The sequence below is a fragment of the Neolamprologus brichardi genome, chromosome 23, assembly GCF_056152115.1.
Source record: "Neolamprologus brichardi isolate AB-2024 chromosome 23, ASM5615211v1, whole genome shotgun sequence".
NCBI lineage: Eukaryota > Metazoa > Chordata > Actinopteri > Cichliformes > Cichlidae > Neolamprologus > Neolamprologus brichardi.
This window is the reverse complement of record NC_142125.1, coordinates 7,842,160-7,867,935: the sequence shown is the minus strand read 5'-3', so window position 1 is coordinate 7,867,935 and position 25,776 is coordinate 7,842,160. Positions and strand designations below refer to the sequence as shown.

The window sequence follows — 25,776 nt, the reverse complement described above, 5'->3', positions numbered from 1 at the left end:
GCACGCATGCTGTCACACCATGCACCCTGTCCTCGTGGCTGTGTTACAACACTGTATTTACACAGTATCACAGGTTGGACCCTGTAGTTTAATGCGGACACTTTAAGTTTAAATTAACTTCTTTAGTTTCTTGCAGAAGCAGGCTTTGTCATAATCAGTGCATGAATGCACTCCCAACATGTCCATGGCTGTAGGTCAGTTACATGCATTGTTCTCCCCATCTTTTATAAAGTAACTGGTCCATTAGATACATGTTCATTTATAGTGTGCGCATGTAAATCAGTGGATAGTAATAAACCTGAGTGCGCCTACCCCCTTTGGTGCAGATTAGCTGTTGAAAGGAGAGACATTAATGATCCTTTCTGGTCGAATCAAAGCAGCCTACCTTTCCACAGTATTGGCATCATTAGGTTAAATGGCTGGAGTTTGTGTTTACTACTAATAGCAAAAGTTAAAAAGCTAAAATTGTAACAATTACACCTTTTAAAATAAAAGCTGACCTATGTCTGAATACATTTTCACAAGCATGCGCTTAGCCAGCTATGAGGCCACCAAGGTTCACAGTGTGGTCTTTTTTTAATTCATTTTTTCATTTTTTTTAATTTTGGAGTTTAAAATAAAAAATTGAAGCCAAATGAAAGTAGACACTCGTTTTCAGATTATTTTTGGCATTTAGATTGGACATCCCTTTTTTTGGTCCTCTCAGCCATACAGCTGTGTCTGTGAGCTCACAAGCCCCACACACTTGCTGTTCAAACTTTCTGTCTCTGAGGGGCAAAAAGATAGGTGGTGGACTTGATATGGCAGACTTGAAGATGTTAAGACTTTTTTCTACAGTGGTCAAGATGGAGAGATTAGAAATGTCATCGGGCCAGCTCAGGTTCCAGCGGTTTGGAGACAAAGTTAGAGAGGATAAGCTGAGATGGTTTGTACATGTGCAGAGGACAGATAGACTCGACAAAGGATGTAAAAGATGGAGCTACCAGCCATGAAGAGACGAGGAAGACCACAGAGAAAATGTAGTGAAGGAGGACACGAGATTGTGTGACGTAAGAGGATGTGAGGGATAGGGTTAGATGGAGGCAGATGATCTGCAGTGGGGATTTAAAAAGAGCAAAGAAAAGAAGAAGGGGAAGGAGCTTAACAGCCAACTTTTAGACAGACTATGACTAAATCTATCATCACATTAAGTTTTAGGATGCATTGGTGCAAATGACTGGGATGTTTTCATAAAGGCAAATCAAGTAGCTTGTATTGTCATTTCTGATCTGAGCACCCTAACCTCATCTGAACCTCATCTGCTCCTGACAAATACCTCCTACAATATAATACCAGATTGACAGGTCTCAGTCCATAACAACAATCTAAAGGTCCAGGTGAAAATGGCTTGTTTATATCAGACATCAAAGGACTATGGCCAGACTGCTTTAAGTTGATAAGCAGGTAACAATAACTCAAATTACCACTCGTTACAACAATGATATGCAGCAGAGCATCTCTGAATGCACTTTACATCCACATCGAACCTTAAAGCAGATGGACTGCAGTGTAAGACCACACCAGGTGCCACTCCTGTCAGCTAAGAATGGGAAATTGAGGCTGCAATTCAGGTACGCCAAAACTGCATTACATAAGTTTAGAAAGATGCTGCCTGCTCTAATGAGTCTTGATTTCTGCTGCTTTCATTCAGATGGTATGGTGAGAATTTGGCATAAATGACATAAAAGCATGAATCCATGCAACATTGTATCAATGTTTTAGGCTGGAGGTAATGGTTTACTGATTAGGGCATTATCTTGAGCCCCTTAGTATAAACTGAGCATCATCTGTACACCACAGCCTGCCTGAGTATTGTTGCCATCCTTTAATGGCCACAGTGTCCCCATCCTCTGATGGCTACTTCCAGCAGGATAACATATCATGTAACAAATCCCAAGTCATTTCATAAATGATTTCTGGAACACAACAATAAGTTCAGTCTCCTCATGTGGCCTCCACTGTCACGAGATCTCAATCCAATACAGCACTTTTGGGATGTGGTGGAACAGGAGATTCCCATCATGGATGTGCAGCCAACAAATCTGGAGCAGCTGTGCGATGCTGTCATGTCAATATCGGCCAAAATCTCTTTCCAGCACCTTTGGCATAAAGAACTAAATTTACTCTTAAAGCAAAACAGTCAAACATGGTGCTAGCAAGGTGTACTTAATAATGTGTCCATTATTAAGTTTACATTGGTTAGTAATTAACCCTGTAACAAATTCAGTAGGTGTTTTTCATCAAACTGTGTGGTAAGCAAAAATGGAAAATCCTCTTCCAAGTAATTTTTTTTAAAAGGAAGCATCCTTTATATGTCACTCTAACTTGTTCACAATGCTGTGATGTGGATTGTTTCATAATGTGGAAAACACATTTTGTTACAGGATATAGGACTGAACTTGTGTCTATTTTACATCCAGTACGTCCATTTATGTTTAGAGAAGTGGTTTTGGCACTCTCTCTCTTTCCCTCTTACTCTCTCTCTCTCGCTGAAACACACACACACACACTCACACACACACACACACACACACACACACACACACACACACACACACACACACACACACACACACACACACACACACACACACACACAGGGCTAAAGTGGTACCCTTCAGACACATTAGACAGAGGGAGGGTGGGGCGCCAGTAAAGATTTCTTAATGGGCTCGGCCGCTCTCTCGTCCATCTGCCTTGATGATAAACACACAGCTACTCAACATTAGCCTGATGCGCCTCAAAGCAGTCGACATTTTATTTCTCTTTATTTTTCAACAAACTGTCACTTTTAGGACTTTTCCGCTGCTGGAGACCAACAAAGCAAGAACCAACACACATGGTGAATGATCAGGAGTATTTTATCAGTAATGGAGATGGAAATGACGGGATCAAAAGAGTAAAAATTAGGAGGAATTCCATGTCACGGGATTTCTGGAACTGTGGAGTAAATTTTTTGGATGCCTGGTCAGTGTCAGAGCGCATGGGGAACACACTTCGTGAGTCTGTTTATGTGTGAGTGACACTAACCAGCCGGTCACAGCCGCACAGTAACCTCTGAAACAGTTAACAGTCCTGGAGAAGGATGCCTTCCCTACATCATGGAGCAATCTTCACCGGAGCCTTCCTCATTGTGACTGGGGGGGCCACAGCCTTCCTGACTTCATCCCAGAGTCGCCTGCAGGCTTTCTCCCTCTGCTGTGTGGTGCTGGGGGTGGTCATGCTCATCCTTGGGTTATTTTGGGCTATGAACAGCAAAAGTGCTGCTAATTACAACCACAGCGAGTACGACCAAGAGTGCCCGCATTATTCGTACGAATACACCAACTACCCCGGCCAAGCCTACTTCACTTCCCCAGGGAATCGGTTCCCAGAGTCCCAGTCAGTGTTTCTGCCCAGGTGGGTGAAAGAAAAACAAGCTCAGTTCGTATTATTAGATCTGCTTTTGTTGATCTTGTTACCATAAACTAGAAATTATGAGTCCAACTATTCATAGCAGGTTTTCTAAACAAACAAAGAAATGAAAAAAGACATTTATTTAATCCATAGAGTAGATGTTATCGTGAGACAGTTATCTACACGGCTAATGTCTGCTTATTGTTGTCCACTTCCCAGTCATCCATGTCCTTTTTGGACAGAGGCATCCTTCTATACAATTAAATGTCAAAGAGGCTTAAATACAATGACAGTACATTGTCGTCTATTCTATACACACCCTTTTTGTACAGTTTTTAAATTTTATTTTAGCCAAAAAGCACAAACAAGGTCGATTAAATCTAAAGAGAAAGAAATGACATCTTTCACACTGATGACTGTGAACAACCTTACAAAACACCCGATTACTTTAACACCATAAAGACAAGATAGAAAATGGTCTAAATAAAGTGACTACAAATTAAAAGAAACAGACTATTTGTTCTCAGGCTCTTTAGATGAGAAGACTCGGATTCCAGACTGGTGTCTGTAGCTAAAGGTACATTTAGAACCAGGAGATTAATTCAATTCAGTTCAATTCAATTCGATTCAATTCGATTCAATTCAATTCAATTCAATTCAATTCAATTCAATTCAATTCAATTCAATTCAATTCAATTCTATTCTATTCTATTTTATTAGATTTATATAGCACCACTTCACAACACAGGTGCTTTTTAGTGTAAGGTACAGACTCAACAAGAAGACCCTACTGCCTGTTATAAAGACAAAACATGTTGGTTACAGCTATGCTGACTCATGACTTGGCTGTGTATAAATATAATGGGTTTTTCCACTGAGAATAGTGTGTCTGTACAGTTTAAGATAGGAGTGTTGTGGTTTGCTTTCTGCCTGTATTTAACTTCTTCACCTATCCAACATATTAGCATACACAGCTGTTCAGCCAGTTGTATCAGCGACATCATTAAAACCACTGCCAGGTGACATGCATTGCACAGATAATTTCCTTACAATGCAGTGTTTTTGGTGGGAAAACCCGAGTCCTCTGATTCATTTGCGTGTTATTTCCTCATTTTCCAGCCGCCTAAAAGGTGCAGAACAAGCACACCTGGCAACAGTGACACACTGTTGCAGGACAGTGTTCCCTTAGTCCTAGACCTAAGGCTTGCGTTGGTCTCCAACTTTCCAGATATAGGTGCATTTGAGCATCCAATGGGCCAGAAGAAGCACTAAAAACCCAACCCATAATTATCAGGTTACAAATGATCCACTACCCCAGTGCCAGACACCACAAAACATCCCAAGAGAAACTGTGTTCGAACTGAGGTGGGCCTATGGAGAACGTGCTTTTTCAATCCACCAGGGGATAAAGGAAGTAGTTTTACTGACTGATTATAAGTACTCGTACTTGTTTGTGTAATAATAGTGTAATAATAGTATAAGTACTTGTTTGCACTCTGATGAATGAACACGGAAGTCACAGTTAATGATGTTGGGCAACTCAAGGCAATTGTCTGTTTATTAAGATTTAATCCTACATCAAGCAAAGATCTACAATTAACCTGACAGAGAAATGTGTCTTGAAGGGGGTTGGTTGATGTGTGCAAAATGTGCTACCTGCAGACTAACAGTTTCCCCGTTTATGTCTTTATGATGAACTAAATGTCTAAGTTTACATTTATACATCAGAGATGACAATATTCTGATCTTAGATGTCTCTCTCCAAGTATGAATACTCGTGTTGTGCAAAGCTTCAAATATTGCTTTATTTTAGAAAGTTATGCTATTCCTTTAATCAAGTATGCCTCAGGAATAAGCACCTTAGTGATCCAAAGGAAGCCAACCTGCTGCTGCTGTTTGATTCGAGGCGGTTAGTGAAATAAACATGTGCAAGACTCAAGGCTACAGAGGTGACTAAAAAGCTTTTCATCACTTTAAACATGTCAATGTGACAATTAGGCCTCTGTTTGGCAGGAAGCAGCACTAGAGACAGTCTTGCATATCATCTCTACAACCCCTGATACCTCAGAATTCGGTAATACATATCAGTTTATGGTTACATGTGAATGATCTCACACGATGTCTTACTTTCTCTGAATGTAGGACGATGGAGCGCCACAGGCATGCTGCTCGAGGTGAAGATTTCGACTACCCCCCAATGATTATGGAATCTGGTGGTTTCAGTCCAACTCCTCATCCTCCTCCATGGCTGGGACCCCCACCTCCATATGAGGTTGCCATCAAGACAACATGTAGCTCTACACACCTGCGGCGTGCATACTCAGACACACACCTGGCATCAGAGCCCTTGTTTGGACAGTCAAGAGAGATCAGCTTTGAGGTGTGATGACTGGGGATCCTGCTCAGACTATGCTGTAGTTTTCTTTTCATGGTAACAAACTTTTTCACTCACTTGAAGCATGGGTCTTTCTTGGTCTTAGCATGCTTTCTGCAAGTTTCCTGTAATTTAAAATTATGCAATGATGCTAAGGTTAAATGCATTGAGAGTATATATAAAAGGGGCTGAAGGGATGCCACACACTGGTTTGCAAAGTCCCATTTTGAAGCCTCAACTTTAGCACAACGAGCACAAATAATTTGCTTAAAATGCACCAAAAGGCACAAAACCTCATAGAGAGATTTAGATCAATGGAGTGACTTGAATTATCAGAGCTGAAGCCAAACACCAAAGCGCCATCTGCTCACCCCCACCTGCAATAATAATTATAACTTTAAGCCTTAACATGTACAGTTGATAAAAGGCGAGATTTAGAGATGAAGATCAAAACCGTCTGCTCTACCACGATGAAAACATATTTACTTTTTCTTCTCATGTTCTCATATTTCATCAACAAGCATTTCAACATGGGGACCCCTCAGGTTTGGAGCCAGGAGTTTGTAGTCTTTAAAGGAACGTCCATGTGGCTTCATTTTTCAACCCATGGTGTTGCCACTTGGTTAAATTTATATCCATCATTGGAGGCTGGAGCTTATTTCAGTGGTCTTGGGACAAGAGGTGGGGGTAACACAAAGAAACATTAAGCTAAGATGCTTTCATAGTCTTTGGGCTGTGGGAGGAAACCGGAGTACCAGGAGAAAACTCACAAAGGGAGGCACATGAAAAACATGCACACTCCACACAGAAAGGCACCAGCTGGATTCAAAACCAGGATCTTGTTGCTGCAAAGTAAAATCTGAATAACAGCATCATTGTGCTGGTCTTGGTTAAATGCATAAGATACCAAATTCATCTTTATTTGACCAAAATAAAGCACAAAGGCTTTTTAAACTAACACTGATATATTTATACACAAGAAATTTAATGCCAGGTCCTGTGGATGTGATGCAGGCAGTCACCCATCTATGCCAAATGTGTGGATCCTTTGCTGAGGAATTGCTCTCCATTCCTGGATGAGTGCAGTCTGCAGCTCCACAGTCGTCCATGGTTGTGGCTGCCTCTGTTCAACATGTTCACCCAATAGTGCCAATATTGCATTTTGTTGAGTCAAAATGTACACAAAAGTCATGGTTTTATGTGAGGCTACATGTTAGTTTAAACAGTAAATTCCAGCCTTTATGCTAAGCTTTCCCACACCAGAAACATTAAGCGCCATGGAGACTTAACGAAAAAGAAAACCTACAAAGTACTGGGAATGCTGTATTCATCATTTCTTTAAATTTCTGTCTGACTGATCTGGACAACTGGATAATCCTCCTCTGTGGGATGGGGATTGTGGCTTTCAAACAATGCAGATGTTCTCTGGGAATAGCAATCCTTCAGTTCATGTGCCACACATGTACTCATCAGCTCGGTGAGGGCAGGGGAACGATGACTCATCTAACCATATGAGTTTTTCCACTGCTTGATAGACCACTGCAGCTCACTGGCAATGCTGCATGAGTTTCAAGGGTTACAAAATGACCTATTGTGCCCTCACAGTTGCTGTCATTAGAAGGATCCCTTTGTGCGTTTGCATTTTTAAAACATTTTAACATGACTACTGTTGTTGTAATACAGTGCAACATGGAAATCAACTATTAGAGGCCTTAAACATATTTCTCTTTAAGCATGTGACATTCAGGTGCTGTCTGAAATCTACAACTTTAAGGATTTGAGGAATGGATCAACCCAAAATGCCTTTATATGCTTTTAGTTTTTTTAAATAGAATAAAAGTTAAACAAGGAAGTTAGGGAAAGGAGACTTTGAGCAAGAAAGACTTTTCGGAACAGTTCAAACTCGGAAGCAGAAAAGTACCCTTCTGTGTTTATAACATATCAATCAAAGATAGTAAACTAGACAAAACTATGGTGTTAATCATGATTATGTTTGTGTCTTTTGTCTCTCCAAGTTCATTTTCATTCTATCGTAAAATTAAAAAAAAAAAAAAAAGCCCTGGATTTTTTTTCTGTTCTTGGTCATCTGCCGCGTATCAGACTGCTCGTCATTTATTCTTCACAGTTTATTACATTATAAACTACAGTGACATATGAGCACCTCTCAAACGGAACAGCTGGCTTCAGCTTACATGAGTCACAGGATCATGGTTGTCTCACCGTGTAGCTTGCAACTGTTTGTTTAGGTCTGAATATGCATGTATCTGCTATGCGCTTGGAAAAGGCAACTCAAGAGAGAACTGTGCATTGATTTCAGTCTCTGTGAGAGTGTGATTTCAACTTTGTTTAATAAAAACAAAAAAGCTGACAGTCTCAGATGTTTGATTGTCTCATTAACCAGGAAAGTTGACAGGATTTAAGGCTGTACTGCCACACTGCCGTGTAATAACTGAAAATAAATCATTTAGCATTTTTTGGCAAGTACAAGCATAAAGTGGCGTGTTTCCAAAATACTGCATTTATAAATGCACTTTGCAGACTTTTTTTGTGTGATTGATACATTTGACAGAGAACAAATCAGAAAAAGTAGCAGCAGACTGTTGAGAACATGGTGGATGTAGCCTGATGGATGATTTAATAATAATGAAAATGCTTACGAGCATATAAATGTATGTTGATCATAATGAATGTTTTTAATCTTTTAATCAGGAAACAGTGTTATCAGCCTGAAACACACTGGCTTCCCCAAAATGCCCAGTTTACATCACAGCATACTGACTGAGAGCCACTGGTCCAGCTTTCAATAAATCTTAATGCAGCTTGATGTTGCTGAGCTTTCAGCTGAGACCACTATCAATACCAGTGATTGCTTAGAGCAACTTTTATTGACACAGTGGTAAATGGCCTGTATTTGTATAGCGCTTTTACTAGTCCCCCCTAGGGACCCCAAAGCGCTTTACACACCCAGTCATCCACCCATTGGTGGAGGCAAGCTACAGTTGTAGCCACAGCTACCCTGGGGCAGACTGACAGCGAGGCTTCTGTCAGTCATCGCGCCATCGGCCCTTCTGGCCAACACCAGCAGGCGGCAGGTGAAGTGTCTTGCCCAAGGACACAACGACCGAGACTGTCCAAGCCGGGGCTCGAACCGGCAACCTTCCGATTACAAGGCGAACTCCCAACTCTTGAGCCACGATCGCCCAGTGCTGCATCATTTGGCTCTCACCGCTTCTGTCGCACTGAGACTTCCATTTAATCAGTTTGGAGTCAAAGTTCAGTCACTCAACTGATTTATTCAGGGAATTTAATTATGACCCTAATCATTTATAAATAATAATACAAAAAAATAAAAAGAAAGAAAATAAAAACAAACTTTTATTACAGGCTTGCAGGGGCCCCTCTTGCCATCATCCTGGGTAGTCTGACCTACCTACTTTCCCCCCATATAATTAAAGCCCCTGTTTCCAGGTATCAAGTAGGCTAAATTGGTCTACTTGGGCGGATAGTTTCTGGCCCCTGGACTGCATGTTTGACACCCTTGTTTAAGACTTGTGCTTTAGGCAACAAGTTAGATCACAGATAATGATCAGTAATGGAGCGATTACTAACGCAGTCGTGCGTCACGGAGCCGCATTTTCAGTTTCTTCGGAATCAATCATTAATAATAAGCCAGTCGTTTCCTCCACTATCAGCCTGTATTTCATTTGTAGGCTGTGATCATCCCGCTCCCCACCAGGCGCTTCTTCAGCTCGGCTTAATAGCCTACCCTATATATCTTGCTTTACGCAGAGTTTATCGCCCCATGTATAAGAGAGGGCTATAACTGTCTCTCTCTGTGCAAACAGCTTTACCAAACATAGGCTAAGTGACAATGTTCAAACCCAGTGGACGCCCTGCCCTCCATTCCTCGTCACCGAAACCCTTCCTAGTGAGGAGGGAAAAAACACACTTCCTCACAGCGCACGTCCCTGCTGCTGCTGCTGTTGCTGTTGCTGGGGCCAGATGAAAGCCACACAGTATTCTTCAAGCATGCGACATCAGCTGCTATCCAACAGATTTTTGGTATCGTAATCGTTCCCCTCCAAAAAACAAAAACGGATATGCTTCTTCCGGGAGGGAATAAAGCAGAGACGCAGAGGAGCACATCATGAGAGAGGCGCCGCGGATTCTCAGGATATACGGACTGAACCGGATGGACTGCTTTCCCCACATTTTATTCACAGATCGGGAAACAGGCACACGTGTTAAAGTTGATGGCAAGGAGAAGAGTGATGGTCACACTTTCAGTCCACGCATTAGCTGAACATCTTCTCACCGCGACTTCCTATCAGGTAGAGAGGGGATTGATGTTTATCACAACGAGAACGCACGAGAGATCATTTACATGTTGCACGCAATCCGGTTTTTCCTCTTCAAGTCGCTTTCATTTTGTAATGTTGCATCTGTGTAGTTTCTCTTTTGTAGTCTTGCATCTTAGCCTTTTTGTTTCTCTCCCCTCAGACAGGTTGTGGTTGAGGTGAAGGTACAGCTGTAGCTGGAAGAAGTAAACACCTTAACGCAGAAGCTCTGGAGATGTCGGTCCACCATGGCACGCTGCTTTGTCTGGGCGTGCTGATGATGACTGCTGGGGCGGTCATGGCCCTTGGTGGATGGGTCCAGCCGCCAGGCCTGCTCTTTGGACTTGGGCTGCTCCTGGGATTGGGGGGCATAGGTCTGCTGGTCAGTGGACTCTGCATGGCCATGAAGAATCTTCAGATTGCGGTGCCTGGACACTTTCTGCTGCACCCACGGACAGGCACACGCTTCAGCCCACAGCAGGCTCTGGCAATACAAAGGTACCTACAGAGCTGAAAGAGACAGAAGCTCACAGTCGTTTGGACACAGATGTTCTTTTGTGGTGTTGTAATATTTTTTATTTTTAAGTCTGAGGGATATCCTGGAGCGGTGGTTTTCAATACAAGTTCCATTTGTGATGATAAATTAGGAATAAGGACAGCAAAGAAGACAAGACATGCTTTTGTTTGTCGTGTGTAAAATATTTGATAATTTCACAACGTTTTGGGCCTCTGACGAAGATTAAAAAACACGGCAACTTGTGACAGCATCATAAGTCAACAATACTAGAAATCTACAGTTGTAGCAGCTCAGTAAGGCTCTGCTGATTGTCAACGTCAGCATGCAAACATGCTTATCATGCTTTTAGTCAGCAGGTATGTGTAACATGTTGACCATCTTAAATAACAGTGCTGTCATTAGTTTTTGCAGGAACTTGATAAGCCAGAGTTGGGCAAATGATTCAGCTCTGATGATAACGAGAAGCGTGTGTGTATCAATTTATGTGCTAATCTGTCCAGTCTTTGTCGAGATTTTTATCTCAGAACCACAAATGGGCCTAATGATGGCACTAAAGGGGATTCGGTGGATTGTAAAAACTTTGCTAAAAGGGAGCAACATTATCTCAGGAAAGAGAAAAACTCTCTTTTTCTGTAATCCTGTTGCTATTCAGACTTCCCTTTCTCTGTTGCTGGTGACAAATGAGCACACTTCCAGAAAATACACAAACACACCATCCAAGTGTCTTTTTGTTGAACAGATCTCTTTGTGTTAGTTTTAGTGTACAGTCTGACATGCCAAGAACCGGAAAGCAACAGATTCTCTGATTATGTGCTGATTGTAGAAGTAGGTCATGGAGAAAACAGCAAACATGTAAATGTGGAGAAATGACTCCCCTTGGCACTGTCTGTAGTAATCTATGATGGCTTGCAAATTTAAACAAGGTACAGTCTGGTCTTTGTCTGTGGAAGAGAGATGGCAAGAGCAGAGTTTTCATCATCAGGGCCTTTTCTCCCCCGCAGACACTGACAAAACTCAGACTGATAAGTATTTCTAAACGCAAAGTAACGCTTCATTGTGACAGCGTACTGTCTGAGGGATTAAAGAATTCGGGGTTCTACCTGCAGTAACGTTATCTACATAATGTGTTTCCCAAAAGGAAGCGAACGCCTGTAGTTGAAACACATTGCTGGAAAAGCAGTGAGATAAGAAGCAGCTGTGGCGTGTGAAAGTGTGAAAGGAGATCAAATGTAAACCACTAAAAGCATTTGAAGTGAAAAGTGAAGTAAGACTCGACCACAGAGCTTTCAATTTATTTATTTTTGATAACTTCTCATTGGCTCTCTTTCTCCACGTAATTAGGAGATTGGACAGAATACGTCGCGAGATGTCGGCGGACACTGTAGACAGGTCACCAGAGCCTGAACCCACCATGCCGTCCACCCCTCCGCCGTGGACCATGGAGCCGCCTCCATCCTACGACGCAGTGATGAAAAGCCAGGAGCGCAATGAACAGCTTTAAGCTCAGGTGGACATGCTCAATTCATGTCAGTGCCTTTTGTGTCCGCGGTTCTCCACAAGGACTTTGAAAGAACAGCCGGTGCTATCAGTGAACTCGTTGCAGCGGGACGTTTAGGTGCCTTAGCACAGACACGCTGATCCCAAACATAAGACAAAAAACAGCGACAGACTGCAGCTGGTTAACAACTTAATATTTTTACAGACTGGGCCCCAGTTTGGCCTTTATGTCTAATAAATATGTGTGTTCTGACTGATTGTGAAAGAAATCGAAATGATTACTACAACTGCTTTTACTCTTTGTACTAAGGGGGGGGGGGCTTTCTTGAGACCAACATGTTGTAGGCTCAACTTTTACAACCAAGTTCATGGATGGATTTTATTGGCCTCCATGAATTTATGTGACCTACTACTGTGGCTGCATGGCACGCTTCTCCACACGTAATAACTTTCTTTTTTCCCCCCTTCTCACGGCTGCACAGCTCCTCTTTGTATCTGTAGATTATTCCAAAGCAAAAGTGCCTTACCAAACATCAGCAGAACCTTAACAGGGAAGTGTTGTTCATCACTCAGCTTTGTTTATACTGTTGTGATTTCACTATAAATGCGAGTGAATTATTAGCCACGAGGCTCCCTGCGAGTGGTGTTGCACTTATAAATGAGAGATTGTTTATTTAAAAAAAGAAATTAATGCCAGAAAGGCAAAGAATGTAAATGTCTACATATTTAAAATCATTTCTAATCCAAGCAAACATAAATGTAGACTCAACTCTGTTCCCAAGCAGAGCTGTGAGACTCATTTTGCCAGCAGCTTGAGGCAAGGTGACTTACCAGGTACAAGTACACACCTGCAATTGTATACCTGACCTGGGCAGGCTGTCTGCAGGCTGTAATAAGCAGCAGAGTGGAACTCTAACTGAGTTTCCTCCACCCTCACCTTCAAGCCCTGAAACTGTACCAGACAGAATTTTTCCTTTCTGCGTGACAGGTGCCTCGCTTTGAGACGAGGCAGCAGTGCGATGGTAGAGGGGAAACCATATCGTTATGGACTGATAGTGGCCGGCCTGTGTGTCTTGGCAGTTGGCCTCTTCATCATGATGCAGGAGCGGCCACATGTTTTTGCTACTTTGTGCGTTCTGGGTGTCACTATGGTGTGCGCTGGGACTGTGTGGAGCCTCTGCCAGTGCTATCCTAAGGTATATGCTATGTGTGTGTGTGTGTTTAGTGGATAGAGAGACAGGAAATATGTGATTGTTGCCAAGAAGAAATAGATTTGGTAATGGAAATTGTGTGTTTATTAGGTCATTGTGGCTCATGAAATTCAGGAAAAAAGCCTAGAAAATATCATGGGTCCTGTGGCTGAAGATGAAAGGTACGCTCCCTAAAACACACACATACACACACGCTCACTTTGTATCCTAATGGGCCACAGACAAGTGGGTGTTGACTGAGGCCTTAATGATTCCCTTTGGTCTGTCAGAGTAGCTCAGAATGCTAAGTGCCCATCGAGTAGTGGGTGAACATGGCGACAGCAGCGGTGTGTGTGGGCAGGCCGGTGCTGTGGGTCTGCACTAAATCACTGTAGATATTCATTTTATTATTGTCCTGTTTGCTTAATGGAGAGAGGTTAGGAAAAGTGGAACAGAGGGAAAGGAAGAGCCACTAGACAAAAGGTTGGGACTGAAAGGGGCAGATTAGTTGGAAACTAGAGGGCAGAAAACCATTAATGCAGATGAAAATCCTTGAGCCTCATTTATTCCAGCTGCAGTCAAAAAAAGAGGTTGTACTGTGCAACTCCTGCATGAGTGTTTGCAATTACAAGAGAGTTCTGCAGCCAGATAGAGACATGCATGCTCAGCGAAACCCTGTCTCTGATGCACCAAAAAAAGTAAGAAAATGAGGACAAAATACTGGAACCAGACTTCTATTTCTGTACCCCCACCCACCCAACCCCCACCCCTTCTGATTTAATTTTAGACACACTGAAGTTCTGCCAGGTTTCTGTGGCCGAAAGCTGAGCAGCGTCACACTTCTCCCAGAGACCCTGAAGAGTCAGTGTCATAGCTGTCCCACTCTGCATCTGGTCTGAGGGAGGGACGACACTACCAGAGGACTCCTCCAGGGTACCACACTGCTCTCAGGATAGTGAGGAGTCCCCTCGATGAATTTTTATATTTCCTTTCTGCATCGCTCACACATCTTGCTGTTTGAATGTGCCTTTCTTTTGTTTCTTTTTACATCTAATGGAAGCAACTGACCATGTATCAACGGTTTTGCACCACTTGTCATTGTGAAACGCTTAATAAAGCTAATTAAGTGTTATATAGTATTTCCAGAAGATGGCACTGTTTACTGTATGAAAGTATGTCTGTGTGTCTGTTAGACAGAGTGCAGCACTGCATTTATACAGTGTACAATAATTCAATTATGACATTTTGGCCCCTCAGTGAACTTGTGCTCTCTTATAGCTGGATAAGCTATAAGCCTGCGTGATGTGACAAATCTCCACGTGTTTCTTTTCAAAACGCTTATCTACACTGGCTGTTGAGACATTACTGCCACCAACTGTTGAAGAACAAAGTGAAACTGGCAGCAGGAATTTGTAGAGTTCTGCATGTCTCTCTTTGTGGATACGCTGTTTGCATAGCTAAACGGGCGTTATTACCAGTCTATTACCAGTAATAACAGAATAATTCCACAATGCCAGAATTTATGATGTATAGCTGAGAGGTTAGATATTTTTGTAGCTTCTCTGTTGCTGTAAAATCAAAATGTACATTTCATCATTCTACTTTGGTGTTTCTGGCGTGAAATTCCTCGGGCTCAGTCCAAACCAAACTCAGTGACACAATCAAGCGGGTAGCTTTGTCGGATTTGGGCTCCTCCAGAGCCCCAGAGGGTATTATGTAACAGTTTCCTGAGTTCAAAAAGTAAAGGGATCATGCTTTGAAAAAAAATGTTTTTTAAAAAACATATAACTCATTGTAATAATTATTACTTTTCTTATTCTTTTCAAATGGAAGTGTATGAAACTGCTAACAGTTTTGAGTGCTTAAAGTTAAAAACGCGTACAGTAGATACAATGTCAGAGTAAAATAGAGACGCACGCGTTTTGCGTCGCATTCTGCAGTCCTGCGCACATATTAAATAAAAAACAAACAAACAGTAAAGATAATAAAACAACATAGATAACCTATGAAAAATAAACGTAGCCTCCCTGTGAGTGCGCAATCACAGAGAATGAGTTTACGCGTACTTAGACTTTCAATCACAGCTCATACTCTTCACATTAAGTGCGCGTGCTAAAACGACATCAACAAATCAACTTGAACTGAGAGGAAGTGTTCTCTCAGATTGACACGCAATAATTACAGGGTGGTTTGGGGGGGCATGAAACATGACTCCTCCACAGTAAGAGGTGTTTTAAACGGAGGACAATCATTCGATACAAAAGAGGTGGCGTGAGCCATGGAAACGTCACCAGTCCCCGCCTTAAGTTATAAGAATCAATTGTTGGATTCCCCCCCCCCCCCCCCCCCCCAAAAAAAAAAAAAAAAAAAAAAATCAGAATAGATTGTTGGAGGCGTTATCTTAACTGCCAGACACAGAGGGCACGCGGCTGTTGGAGACTTATCATCAGGATAAGTCAGACTGAAATAAAACATAAAAACATCAGTGGTGTAATTTAATAGCTCTCTTTATCATTTTACTGGGAACAGTTCAAGAGGTGTGAAGAATGCGTTGCACCTCAGCCTGGATTGGCTGGGCTTTATGTTTGTGCGCATCTCTGGCCGTGCGCGCACAGGACTACACCGAGGACGACGAGATGATCCTGGACCTGGTCGGCGAGGACAGGACTGATCCTGAAACTGGAACCGACCCGGCAGCTGAGTTCATCAGGTGCAACAAGGTAATGGCATAGTGATTGTGTCAAAGGCATTTAATGCGCATCTTCAGTCATCAGCACCTGTCATTATTCCAAAAACGGGTAAAATATTTGGTCAAATATTTTAACAAACAATCTTTGCTGATGTACCTGACAAGCTGCCAGTGTGAGATACAGATTCATTAAAATGTGCGCTCACATGCTGGGAGATAATACTTATTCATGTATTATTGTGAAAACAGCGCAATACACACTATATATATATATGTATATATATATATATATATATATATATATATATATATATATATATATATATATATATATATATATATATATATATATATATATATATATATATATATATATATAAATCCAACTTATTGCACGCATGCTACATTTCTCCTGTGCACTTGGACATGAAGATCACATGTGCGGTGCATTATTTTTACTGTGCAGGTAGCCTGGCGCATTCCCGGACAGTACATAGTTGTATTGCGTCAGGGGACGCACGAGTCTCAACTCCAGAGGACCATCAGGAGGCTGCGAAGTAAAGCAGCCAGGAGAGGGTACCTGGTGGAGATCCTGCAGACCTACTCAGGAGCACTGCGTGGCTTTCTGGTCAAAATGAGTAGTGACGTCCTTCACCTGGTAATTGCGTCACTTCACTGGATGTGTTCGGAAAAAGTGTGATTTAAACCTTTAAGGCAAAAAGGGGAATGCAGGGAAATAGATGTCATAGCAGATCCATTTTCTAAAGGTTAAGACATTCCGAACGGGACATCCTAAGAGCTTATAGGTGGAAGGCAGATCTAAGAAAGCAGCTATAGTCTTGAATAACACTGTAATATTGTATCATTGTATACTGGCACAAGACGAGTTAATGGCAGCAAAGATTGGAGTAATATGGATTTTCTGACTGCAGCATTTTGCAGAAGTCTGTGCAATCTGTGTATATTTGACCTACTTGACCAAAATAAAGTGAGAATACGGGAGTCTGGAATGAATGATAGACAAAGTGTACTACTTTCGGTTAAATATTGGCGGCGTTTTCAGGATTATTTCGAGTCGCATAAGATGGACCGAGAATGATGAGAGGTGTGTATTTATGTGTGTTTTTTATTTTAAAATCTGTAAAATTATAAGTAAGTATAGATTTAAAACAAAAGAACTCCTCACCCGCCTTTAGACCCGCATTTCAAATCAAACGTCAGATGTTAACAAAGAGGTTTTGTGGAGCATTTGAAATCATTAAGCTGTAGGAGTTGAACAAAAATAATCACTTTGCTGAACAACACACAGAAAACATGAATTAGTTGAACTCTGTATAGTATGAGTGCTGGTGGTAATTTTAGATAGAGTTTCTTGACAGTTGAGAGGTTGTAGACCCACCTTTGGTATCTGCGCATTCTTGAATTATGTCAAAAAATAAAAATACACAAATAAAACGTGAAACAGTGAAACAGACTTCAAAGAAGGATGGTCAGCTTTACCCCCACTTGATTTAACAATCAACTTCCAGTTAATCTTTCCTTACCACCCACAGTTAAGTTTGTTTGTGTTCCTGTCAGGTGGCGAAGCTCCCTCACGTGCACTACATAGAGGAGGACTCGTCCATCTTTGCTCAGAGCGCCCCCTGGAACTTGCAGAGGTTACTGCACCCTTACGGTGGTTTCTCTGAAAATGGAACATACAGACCTCCAAGTGAGTTTGTCTCTGTCCATGACTTATCTGTATTTTTCGTCGAAATCTAGGGAACCAAGTGCGCTCTTAAGCAATGTAACTACCGAGGCAAACAAAACATTTTGCATTAAGAGTTTCCGGAGTCATTGGGGCGGTCGGAGTAATATACAACTACCCCAATGTTTCTATTGTAAACAGCTCAAGAACAGCAGAAAACACGACTTTTCTTATTTCATTTTCCACATTTATGATAACAGGAACATTTATTCTACAGCGGCATATTCAGCAGTCTCATCTCTGTTATTATATCAAGCTGTAAACAACAAGGAATTCCTGTCTTTGTGTAATAAGCCAGATATTGAAAGGTGCCTCTCAGTTTAATTTCTATGAAGTCACCCGACGGTCACCATCACCATGGCAACCTTTAATTGCAGCCGCTTCAGAAGAACTAATTACATGCTAATATCTGTGTTGTGTTAGTTCAATTCAAGCTAAGCTTAATTACAGTTAGGTCCATAACTTGCTGGGCCAAGACACAATTTTTGTAGTTTTGCCTTTCTGCACCGCCACAGTGGACTAGCATTCAAATTAGCATTATCTGTTAGGGAAGTAAATCCATTTTTTATATACAGATACATTTTCAGAGGCTCAGTAATAATTGGAAAATGAACTGACAGTTTCATGGCCAGGTGAGGCCTGTTCCTTGGTATTTCACATGAAGTAGTATATAATATCTGTGGTTGAACCAGGGTGTTGAACTTGTATTTGGTAACTATCTACTAGAAGTCCCAATGCCAATGCAAGAAACATTAATTTGTATAAATTTACTAGCCTTTAGACTGTGGTGGACAGGGGCTCAAAGAACCAGGTCTTTCTTTCTCATCTTCCCAAACATTTGTCACTGGAACTAAATGCTTATGGGGCTTTAAAAATGATCTTTTTTCCATTTAAATGACATCTGAGCCGTTTGTGCAGTTTAGCTGTCAGATATCCATCAAGCAGTGCAGCTTTCCAACAGCAACCACACCGAGATTTCTTCCCTCAGAAATTGCATTTTCTAATTACATGTCAAATTCACCATCTGTCCTCTGCAGATGATGGAGGGAGGACGCAGGTGTATCTGATGGATGGCAGTGTGCAGAGTTCTCACAGAGAGGTTGAAGGACGGGTACTCATCACAGACTTCAATAACGCCCCTGAAGAGGATGGAGTCAGAGTTCACAGACAGGTTAAACACATGCACGCACAAATGAAACATTTCAATTCTACAGCACTTATGTATTTGCAATTGCAGCTCAATAACATTCTCGTTCTCGTTCCACTGCAGGCCAGTCAGTGTGACAGTCATGGTACACACGTGGCAGGTATTGTGAGTGGATCAGATTCAGGTGTTGCTCGAGGGGCTGCTGTTAACCTAGTGCGTGTGCTCAACTGTCAGGGTAAAGGGACCGTCTCAGGAGCTCTGGCAGGTAAGACAGAAACTGTTGAACTGTACTTTGTACTAAAGATGACCAGAGCCAAGCAAAAACTCTTAAAGTTTCTTTTTCTTGGGTCATGGTGACACATTTCCAGTCACACATTTTTAGTAGCACGAGCTCATGGATGGCATGACAAATATTTCAGTTTTATCGAAACATTGTTTTCCAGAGGTCATCTTCTGACTATGACTCTGGCCCTTTCCCTCTAGATATACATGGGGAGTGTCATAACTGAGTTATTGCAAGAACATGAGTGGGTCATATGTTTGTGGGTACAGGTAGTGCAACCATCACCATCACCATCACCAGAATTCTAATCTACATTATGAGCGCCATGTTTCACTCTTACAGCAACTTTGATTTAAAGCTGCAAGTAGAAAAAAAACACACCTATATTTGTAGAAAAAAATTAAATAAAAAAGACCCCAACTGCAGCAGTTCTTCAGTCTCTGTTCACCAGACAGAAGAACCAGACTTTTCTCTTCTTCTTCTAAAACCTGAGAAGTTCAGGTCAGATTGCTTGTGTTAAAATATAAATAATTATGGGTAGTATGAATCCCTAGGAGACCAATGATCTCTAACCATGCAGCTATAAACTCTTAGTCTGGTTTTAAAGATGTTTAGAACACACTTTCATTTCATTAACTGTATTGAAAGAGAAAAGGAAGATGGCCACTTCTCCAGTGTAAAACTTCCAATTTTTCTTGAGTGTATGAGGTTTTAGATTGTCCCTTTCCCCTTTCTGTCAGGAATGGAATACATCCGAGCCACTTTACTGGCCCGCCCAGTGGATGCAGTAGTCGTGTTGCTTCCTTTTGCTGGTGGCCTCAGCCGTTCATTAAATACAGCCTGTCGAGACATGGTGGCTAACAGTGCTGTGGTCATCGCCGCAGCAGGGAACTACAGAGATGATGCGTGTCTCTACTCACCTGCTTCAGAGCCTGAGGTAATTTAACACTGAAAATGCAATCACATTCTGGCCCACCTACATGCGACCCTTACCTTTACCTCTTTTCGTGTGTGTGTGTGTGTGTGTATAGGTCATCACAGTGGGGGCAGTTAACTCAATGGACCAGCTCATGTCACAGGGAGCAGGTGGCACCAACTTCGGCCGCTGCGTTGATTTGTTTGCACCCGGCGACGACATCGTTAGTGCCAGTAGTGACTGCAGCACCTGCTTCACCTCCCGCAGTGGAACCTCACAGGCTGCTGCACACACTGCAGGTACGCAAACACACACGCGCGCACGCAAAAGCAATCTGTGTATGCTGTTGGTATATCAATCATTCTTTTATTACGGACTCAATGATCCTTACAAAAAAAAATCACATAAACACTAGAAAAAATATAATTGCATATTATAGATCATTGCAGGGAAAGCAGCTGTAGCAGTGTCTCCACACCTGGGATTGGTGGCATGTTGTAATACATCTTATATTTGATAATCCCGCAATGATTTTCAGAGGCATTAAGCCTGCAGATAAATTTATACATGAGATTTCTGAAAACAACTTTAAAAGTACTGACTTGTGCATCCACAAATTTTTCACTTGCGCTGACAAATCAAGGTTTTCTCTCTAATGATCACTCAGAAGACTTTCACTAGTTAGCATACAAGTATGCAGTGTACAGATGTGTACGGCGTGCTTTAAATAGAGATATTTTCACTAAAGTTGCATAAGAAAGGTTGTGCATAAATCATTTTTGCACATCAGTATCGTTACCATTTGTCACAGCATAATTGCTTCATAATTTGTTTTTATCTGTGTAGGTGTCGTAGCAGTGATCCTGTCGTCCAGTCAGATTGCATCACCAGTGCACGTCCTCCATATGATGCTGCATTACTCCATCAGCAACACTATCGACTTCCTATCTCTGTCCGAAAGCCATCGGCTCACTACGCCAAACCTGGTAGCAGCCATGCCTCCGGCTATCAAAACGTCACCAAGTTAGTGACTCACGTGCCTTTATCACACACAGACTTATAGTATCTATATGTGGTTCACATATGTGTTCCTATTTCTACATGCAGATGGGGAGCTACTGTGTCGGTCAGTGTGGTCAGAGAGGTCAGGAGTCGTGAGCACCGACAGGGTCATCAGCCGCTGTCGTCAAGGGGAGGAAATGATGGGCTGCAGCAGTTATGCTCCTGAAGGCGTCCGTGTGGGGGAAACCATCACTGTTAGTTCAGTTACATCAGCCATAATATCAACAATAACTTCACTCTAAAGTCTATAAGTCTACGGGCAAACCCGCACCTCTGTGTTTACAGATGAACGGCGGACACATGGAGTGTATTGCCCATAATGGTCCAGCAGGTAAAGGTGTGTATGCTGTGGCCCGCTGTTGTGTGATAAGCGGTCTGCGGTGCCAGGTCCATGCTAGTCCTGAGCAAGGACAAGCTGCTCAGTGCGTCGGCCCCCAGCACCACCTGACCGGTGAGTCACGTGTACAATCTGCAGGAGTTTGAATGAGGCAGTCAGTTTTAGGAGAAACTCTTACTTGTTTTCTTGCTGAGAGTTAGAAGAGAAAATAAATGACACCATCATGTGTGTCTATAAATCAGAAGTTTAACTATCAGCTCATAATTTTGCAAAAATATTACCGTAAAAAAATCAAACGGGTAATATATTAAATATTTACACTCATAGGACACTTTATTAGGTACACCTTGCTAGTACTGGGTTGATCTCTCTTTTTTTTTTTTTTTTTTTTTTTTTTTTTTTTTAACCTTGCTTTAGTTCTTTATGGCATAGACATAGATTCAACAAGGTGCTGGAAACACTCCTCAGAGATTTTGGACCATATTAACATGATAGCATCGCACTGTTGCTGCAGGTTTGTCGGCTGCACATGTATGATGCAGATCTCCTGATCCACCATATCCCACATGTGCTGGATGGTCATTTGAGTACATTGAAGTCATTGTCTAAGAAACCATTCTGAGATGATGTGAGCTTTGTGACATGGTGCGTTATCCATAAAGGGATAGACTTGATCAGCAATAGTGCTAAGGTAGGCTTTTTCTGACCACTCTGCATATATCCAAGAGATTGTTGTGTGTATTTCAGCAGTTTGTCAAGTACTCAGACCAGCCACTCTAGCACAAACGGCATTCAAAATCCCTTAAATCACCTTCCTTCCCTATTCGGATGCCCTGATGCTCAGTTTGAGTCATTTGCCAGTCAAAGCTAACTTTATTTATAGGGCACTTTAAAAACAGTGAGCACTGACCAAGTGCTGAACATAAACTAAAAAGAATAAAAATATAAATACTAAAAAAACAAAAAAACAAAAAACAAATGAAATGACAGTAACAATAAAGAACACCAACATCAGAAAGACAATAAAATTAACATTCTATTCTGGGTTCATGTGATTAGCTGGTTTGCATTAATTAGCAGTTGATGAGGTGTAGTTAAAGACTATTAATTTGGACTTAATCTTCCATTTAACAAGTCCTCTCTATTTTTCATGAACATATGTACAGATTACATAAAAATATAGCTGGTGCAGAGCTGTTGTTTTTTTTTTAAATTTTATTTTATTTTGAATATTTGTATTAATTTAATTTCAGCTAGTTTTCAGTGTGTTAGGAGTCTTAGTTTGAAGTTAAGCAGGTTGTCTCGACTATGATGTGATTAGTGATATGATCATGACCATTTGTATCTAATATAGTGGACAGACAGTGAATAGGGCTCTTCAGATAGATTTTATTTTATCCATACCAACAATAAAAAAAATTATAAAATAAATACTAATACAAATCTAATACTGTTAGATCAAGGAAACGATGTTCCAGAAAGCATCTGGGAAAATGTGGAGGAAAAAATTATTTATTTAATATCTTTTTGTTTTAAATTAGTAATCAGAGATCATGGTTTAATAGCTGGCAGAATGAATACAGCTCTTTGAACACTGTTGATATTGCTTATGATAAGTTTAGCCAAGAGACCCCTCCCTCCAGCTTCACACTAAGAGATATAGGAAGTGGGGTGAAATGTCAGCCGCCTTTAAAAACAAAAACAAAGTCTATTAATTTAAATTTAGTTGCTGTCGATGTACTGAAGCGATGCACCTCAGGTATATAATCTGTATTTTTTAGTCAAAGTCAGGCTGCTGCATTTAGAATATCTTAGCCAGGTATGCTTGTTCCCATGGTAATCACCCTGAAAGGAAAATGTAACCCTAGCCAGCACAATTGCCAGCTACTCCACAAGTGTGTGATAGAAAAAGCAGCTTTTCAAATGTCATTAGAGCACTTAAATGACTTTACATTACATTTCTCATTGGTTGCCTCCATAGTGGTCTCTGTGAGGAGGATCAGTTAATGCTTGGCAACAGCGCCTCTAAAGTTCTTTGCTCCTTCGTTGTGTTTAAAGATTCAGCTGATTCTTCTCTAGGGTGTACATCGATGTCCACAGCTGAGATCTCATCTGATTCGCATCCACGTCACAGCCAGGGGAAGCGCTGCACGGTGAAAGAGGGGGTCACATCACATGCGATATGCTGCCACGCTCCATCTCTCGAGTGCAACCTGTTGGAAAACATATCAGCTGACAAAGATCAGGTGAAATAAAATAAAAATCACAGTAAAAACTTTGAGAATCAGCTACTGGAAGTTACCTCAGAAGTTATCGTTTTCCTTCAGGTTGAGGTTTCCTGTCCTTCCGGCTGGACTCTGACAGACTGCAGTGCCGTCTCTCGGGGCTCTGCTATCTTGGGGCCAGTTGCCAAGGGAAACAGTTGCCATGTCTATGGTGTCACGGGAGTGGATGGAGCAGCGGGTGCTGCCGTCTGCTGTCGTGTCGCACCACTAGAGCAGCAAGCTGCAACACCTCACTGATCCGGTTTCACCTCACTTTGGTTTCTAACATCGTTGAAACAGCTTTGACGTTGCCATTTTTGTCTTTGGTCAGTTTTAAACCCCCTTTCACTTTTCTGAGAAACCTCAACATCCTTAATATTCACTTAAAGCACTTCTGTAAAGCTGTTTGTGTGTGTTTTAGTTTTAGGATTACGCCAAATTATGCTCCAGTGCACATATTATATGTGACTTGACAACCTGTAAGCTATTTTTGTATCTTTTTACAAAACAGTTATAATAAAAAGAGCTTTCACAAACATACGGTTTGGATAATAGTGTAGTATTTACCGGGTATACTATCCGCATGCTATTTACAAGTTAATAAACTGAACAAATGAAATCAAAATGTTAAGCTCTGGTGTCAGCCATGTGTGTTTTAGAGTGGAAAAACATGACAATGTGCACCACAGGTTGTCACAGTTAGCATGTGTTATGTATGCACTGATTTCCTGACATTCCTCAGTCTTGTGCAGCACAGCTGCAGGTAATCAGCCTGCTCGGCAGCTTGATTAACAAGTCAAGTACCTTTTGCTCATTTTGTGAAACAGTAGGTGGAAACAAAATGAGGTAAATGGCTAACAGTAGGGACACCAGTTAAAACAAATTCATGTCTGCCCAGAGTGTTATTGTGACAGTGGCTTTTATGGCTCCACAGTTAGAGACTTAGTTCTGATACAGAGGTGGGGGACTTCAGTGTGAACAAGAGCAAAAGGAAGCATATAAACCACTGTCAGCTAGCTTCTATCCGACTGAACCTATATGACCAAAGACTGATAAAAAATAAAAACAAAGTTTACCCAGAATACAGTAAATGAAGCTAGTGCTGAATTCATGTGTGTAATTCTGTTTGCAGGATGCAGAGTAGGTACAAATTAAAGATTTAAGCTATTCTGATTGAGAATCAGCATTCTCAAAGATTCAGTTGGTGTTTGTTTCTTATGTCATTTTTTGTAACCATTTAACTAGTGACCTGATCCATCAGTTGTAATGGTCAAACTTAGAAGCCTGAGCCTTCTATGACTTCTAAAACATAAAAGAAACTGCTCTTGTTTTGTATTATTTGGTCTGCTGTAACCTGTAAATGGTTCCCAAATGGTGTGCCTCAAGGCAAGTTCAGGCCTGCTAAAAAATGAGCTGTTTATTGCAATTTACACAAATGGGCACCAAAAGTTTCAAAACCCGTGCTGTAAACAAATTAAATTATCTGTTGTGCACCGTCTCTGCTGCATAAATTGATATCAGTATCGACATTGGGGCCACAGGTAATGTTTTTAAGGTGCTGTAGACTGTATATAAAAGATGGATGTAGGTTCCAGGACTAAAAAAAAAGTATGTGTGGATTTGTGTGCATTGTTTCTAATGACCACCAGGAGCTACTTATCTAGTTGCAAAGAGAAGTCCAGTTTAATAGAATGAGAAAGTGGTCCTTAGCTTGTTTGCCTAGCAAAAGCTTTCCTGATGAGTTTAAGACCTTAGCGTGTAGATTCAAGCCTTGCTGAAGACCAGCTGGTGTTCATTTGGTGAATTATAGTTCCTATTCGTGACTACAAAGATAATAAATTGAAATGTGGCCTCCCAGTTTGTCATTATCTTGTTTTAAAAGAGCTAAGATGGTGAAAATGCTCAGTTTGAAGCTTCACAAAACAACTGGCGATGTCACAGAGGTTACGCCTTTTATATACAGTCTACGGTTGTATCATGT

At 41.4% G+C, this 25,776-nt stretch overlaps 3 protein-coding genes across 4 annotated transcripts; all 3 read left to right on the top strand.

Annotated features, from left to right (window-relative positions):
* Nucleotides 1–2,753: 2,753 nt before the first annotated feature.
* On the top strand, nucleotides 2,754–5,910 carry LOC118454117 (uncharacterized). The gene is made up of 2 exons (XM_035907441.1): nucleotides 2,754–3,438; nucleotides 5,578–5,910. Exons 1-2 carry the CDS (start codon nucleotides 3,125–3,127, stop codon nucleotides 5,819–5,821), a joined length of 558 nt encoding a protein of 185 aa, XP_035763334.1. The 5' UTR covers nucleotides 2,754–3,124; the 3' UTR covers nucleotides 5,822–5,910.
* A 3,829-nt stretch (nucleotides 5,911–9,739) lies between these two features.
* On the top strand, nucleotides 9,740–14,213 carry LOC118454122 (uncharacterized). 2 transcript variants are annotated; one of them, XM_087836133.1, is made up of 4 exons: nucleotides 9,740–10,140; nucleotides 10,310–10,644; nucleotides 12,005–12,170; nucleotides 14,138–14,213. In XM_087836133.1, exons 2-3 carry the CDS (start codon nucleotides 10,382–10,384, stop codon nucleotides 12,162–12,164), a joined length of 423 nt encoding a protein of 140 aa, XP_087692259.1. In that variant the 5' UTR covers nucleotides 9,740–10,140; nucleotides 10,310–10,381; the 3' UTR covers nucleotides 12,165–12,170; nucleotides 14,138–14,213. The 2 variants fall into 2 exon arrangements, with proteins under 2 accessions (XP_087692259.1, XP_035763449.1); XM_035907556.2 differs by lacking the exon at nucleotides 14,138–14,213 and having other exon boundaries at nucleotides 12,005–13,180.
* A 1,561-nt stretch (nucleotides 14,214–15,774) lies between these two features.
* On the top strand, nucleotides 15,775–24,983 carry pcsk9 (proprotein convertase subtilisin/kexin type 9). The gene is made up of 12 exons (XM_087836669.1): nucleotides 15,775–16,070; nucleotides 16,506–16,697; nucleotides 17,618–17,750; nucleotides 18,824–18,957; nucleotides 19,057–19,198; nucleotides 19,957–20,153; nucleotides 20,248–20,431; nucleotides 20,979–21,155; nucleotides 21,240–21,388; nucleotides 21,480–21,645; nucleotides 23,611–23,777; nucleotides 23,859–24,983. Exons 1-12 carry the CDS (start codon nucleotides 15,897–15,899, stop codon nucleotides 24,051–24,053), a joined length of 2,010 nt encoding a protein of 669 aa, XP_087692795.1. The 5' UTR covers nucleotides 15,775–15,896; the 3' UTR covers nucleotides 24,054–24,983.
* The last annotated feature ends 793 nt before the right edge of the window (nucleotides 24,984–25,776 follow it).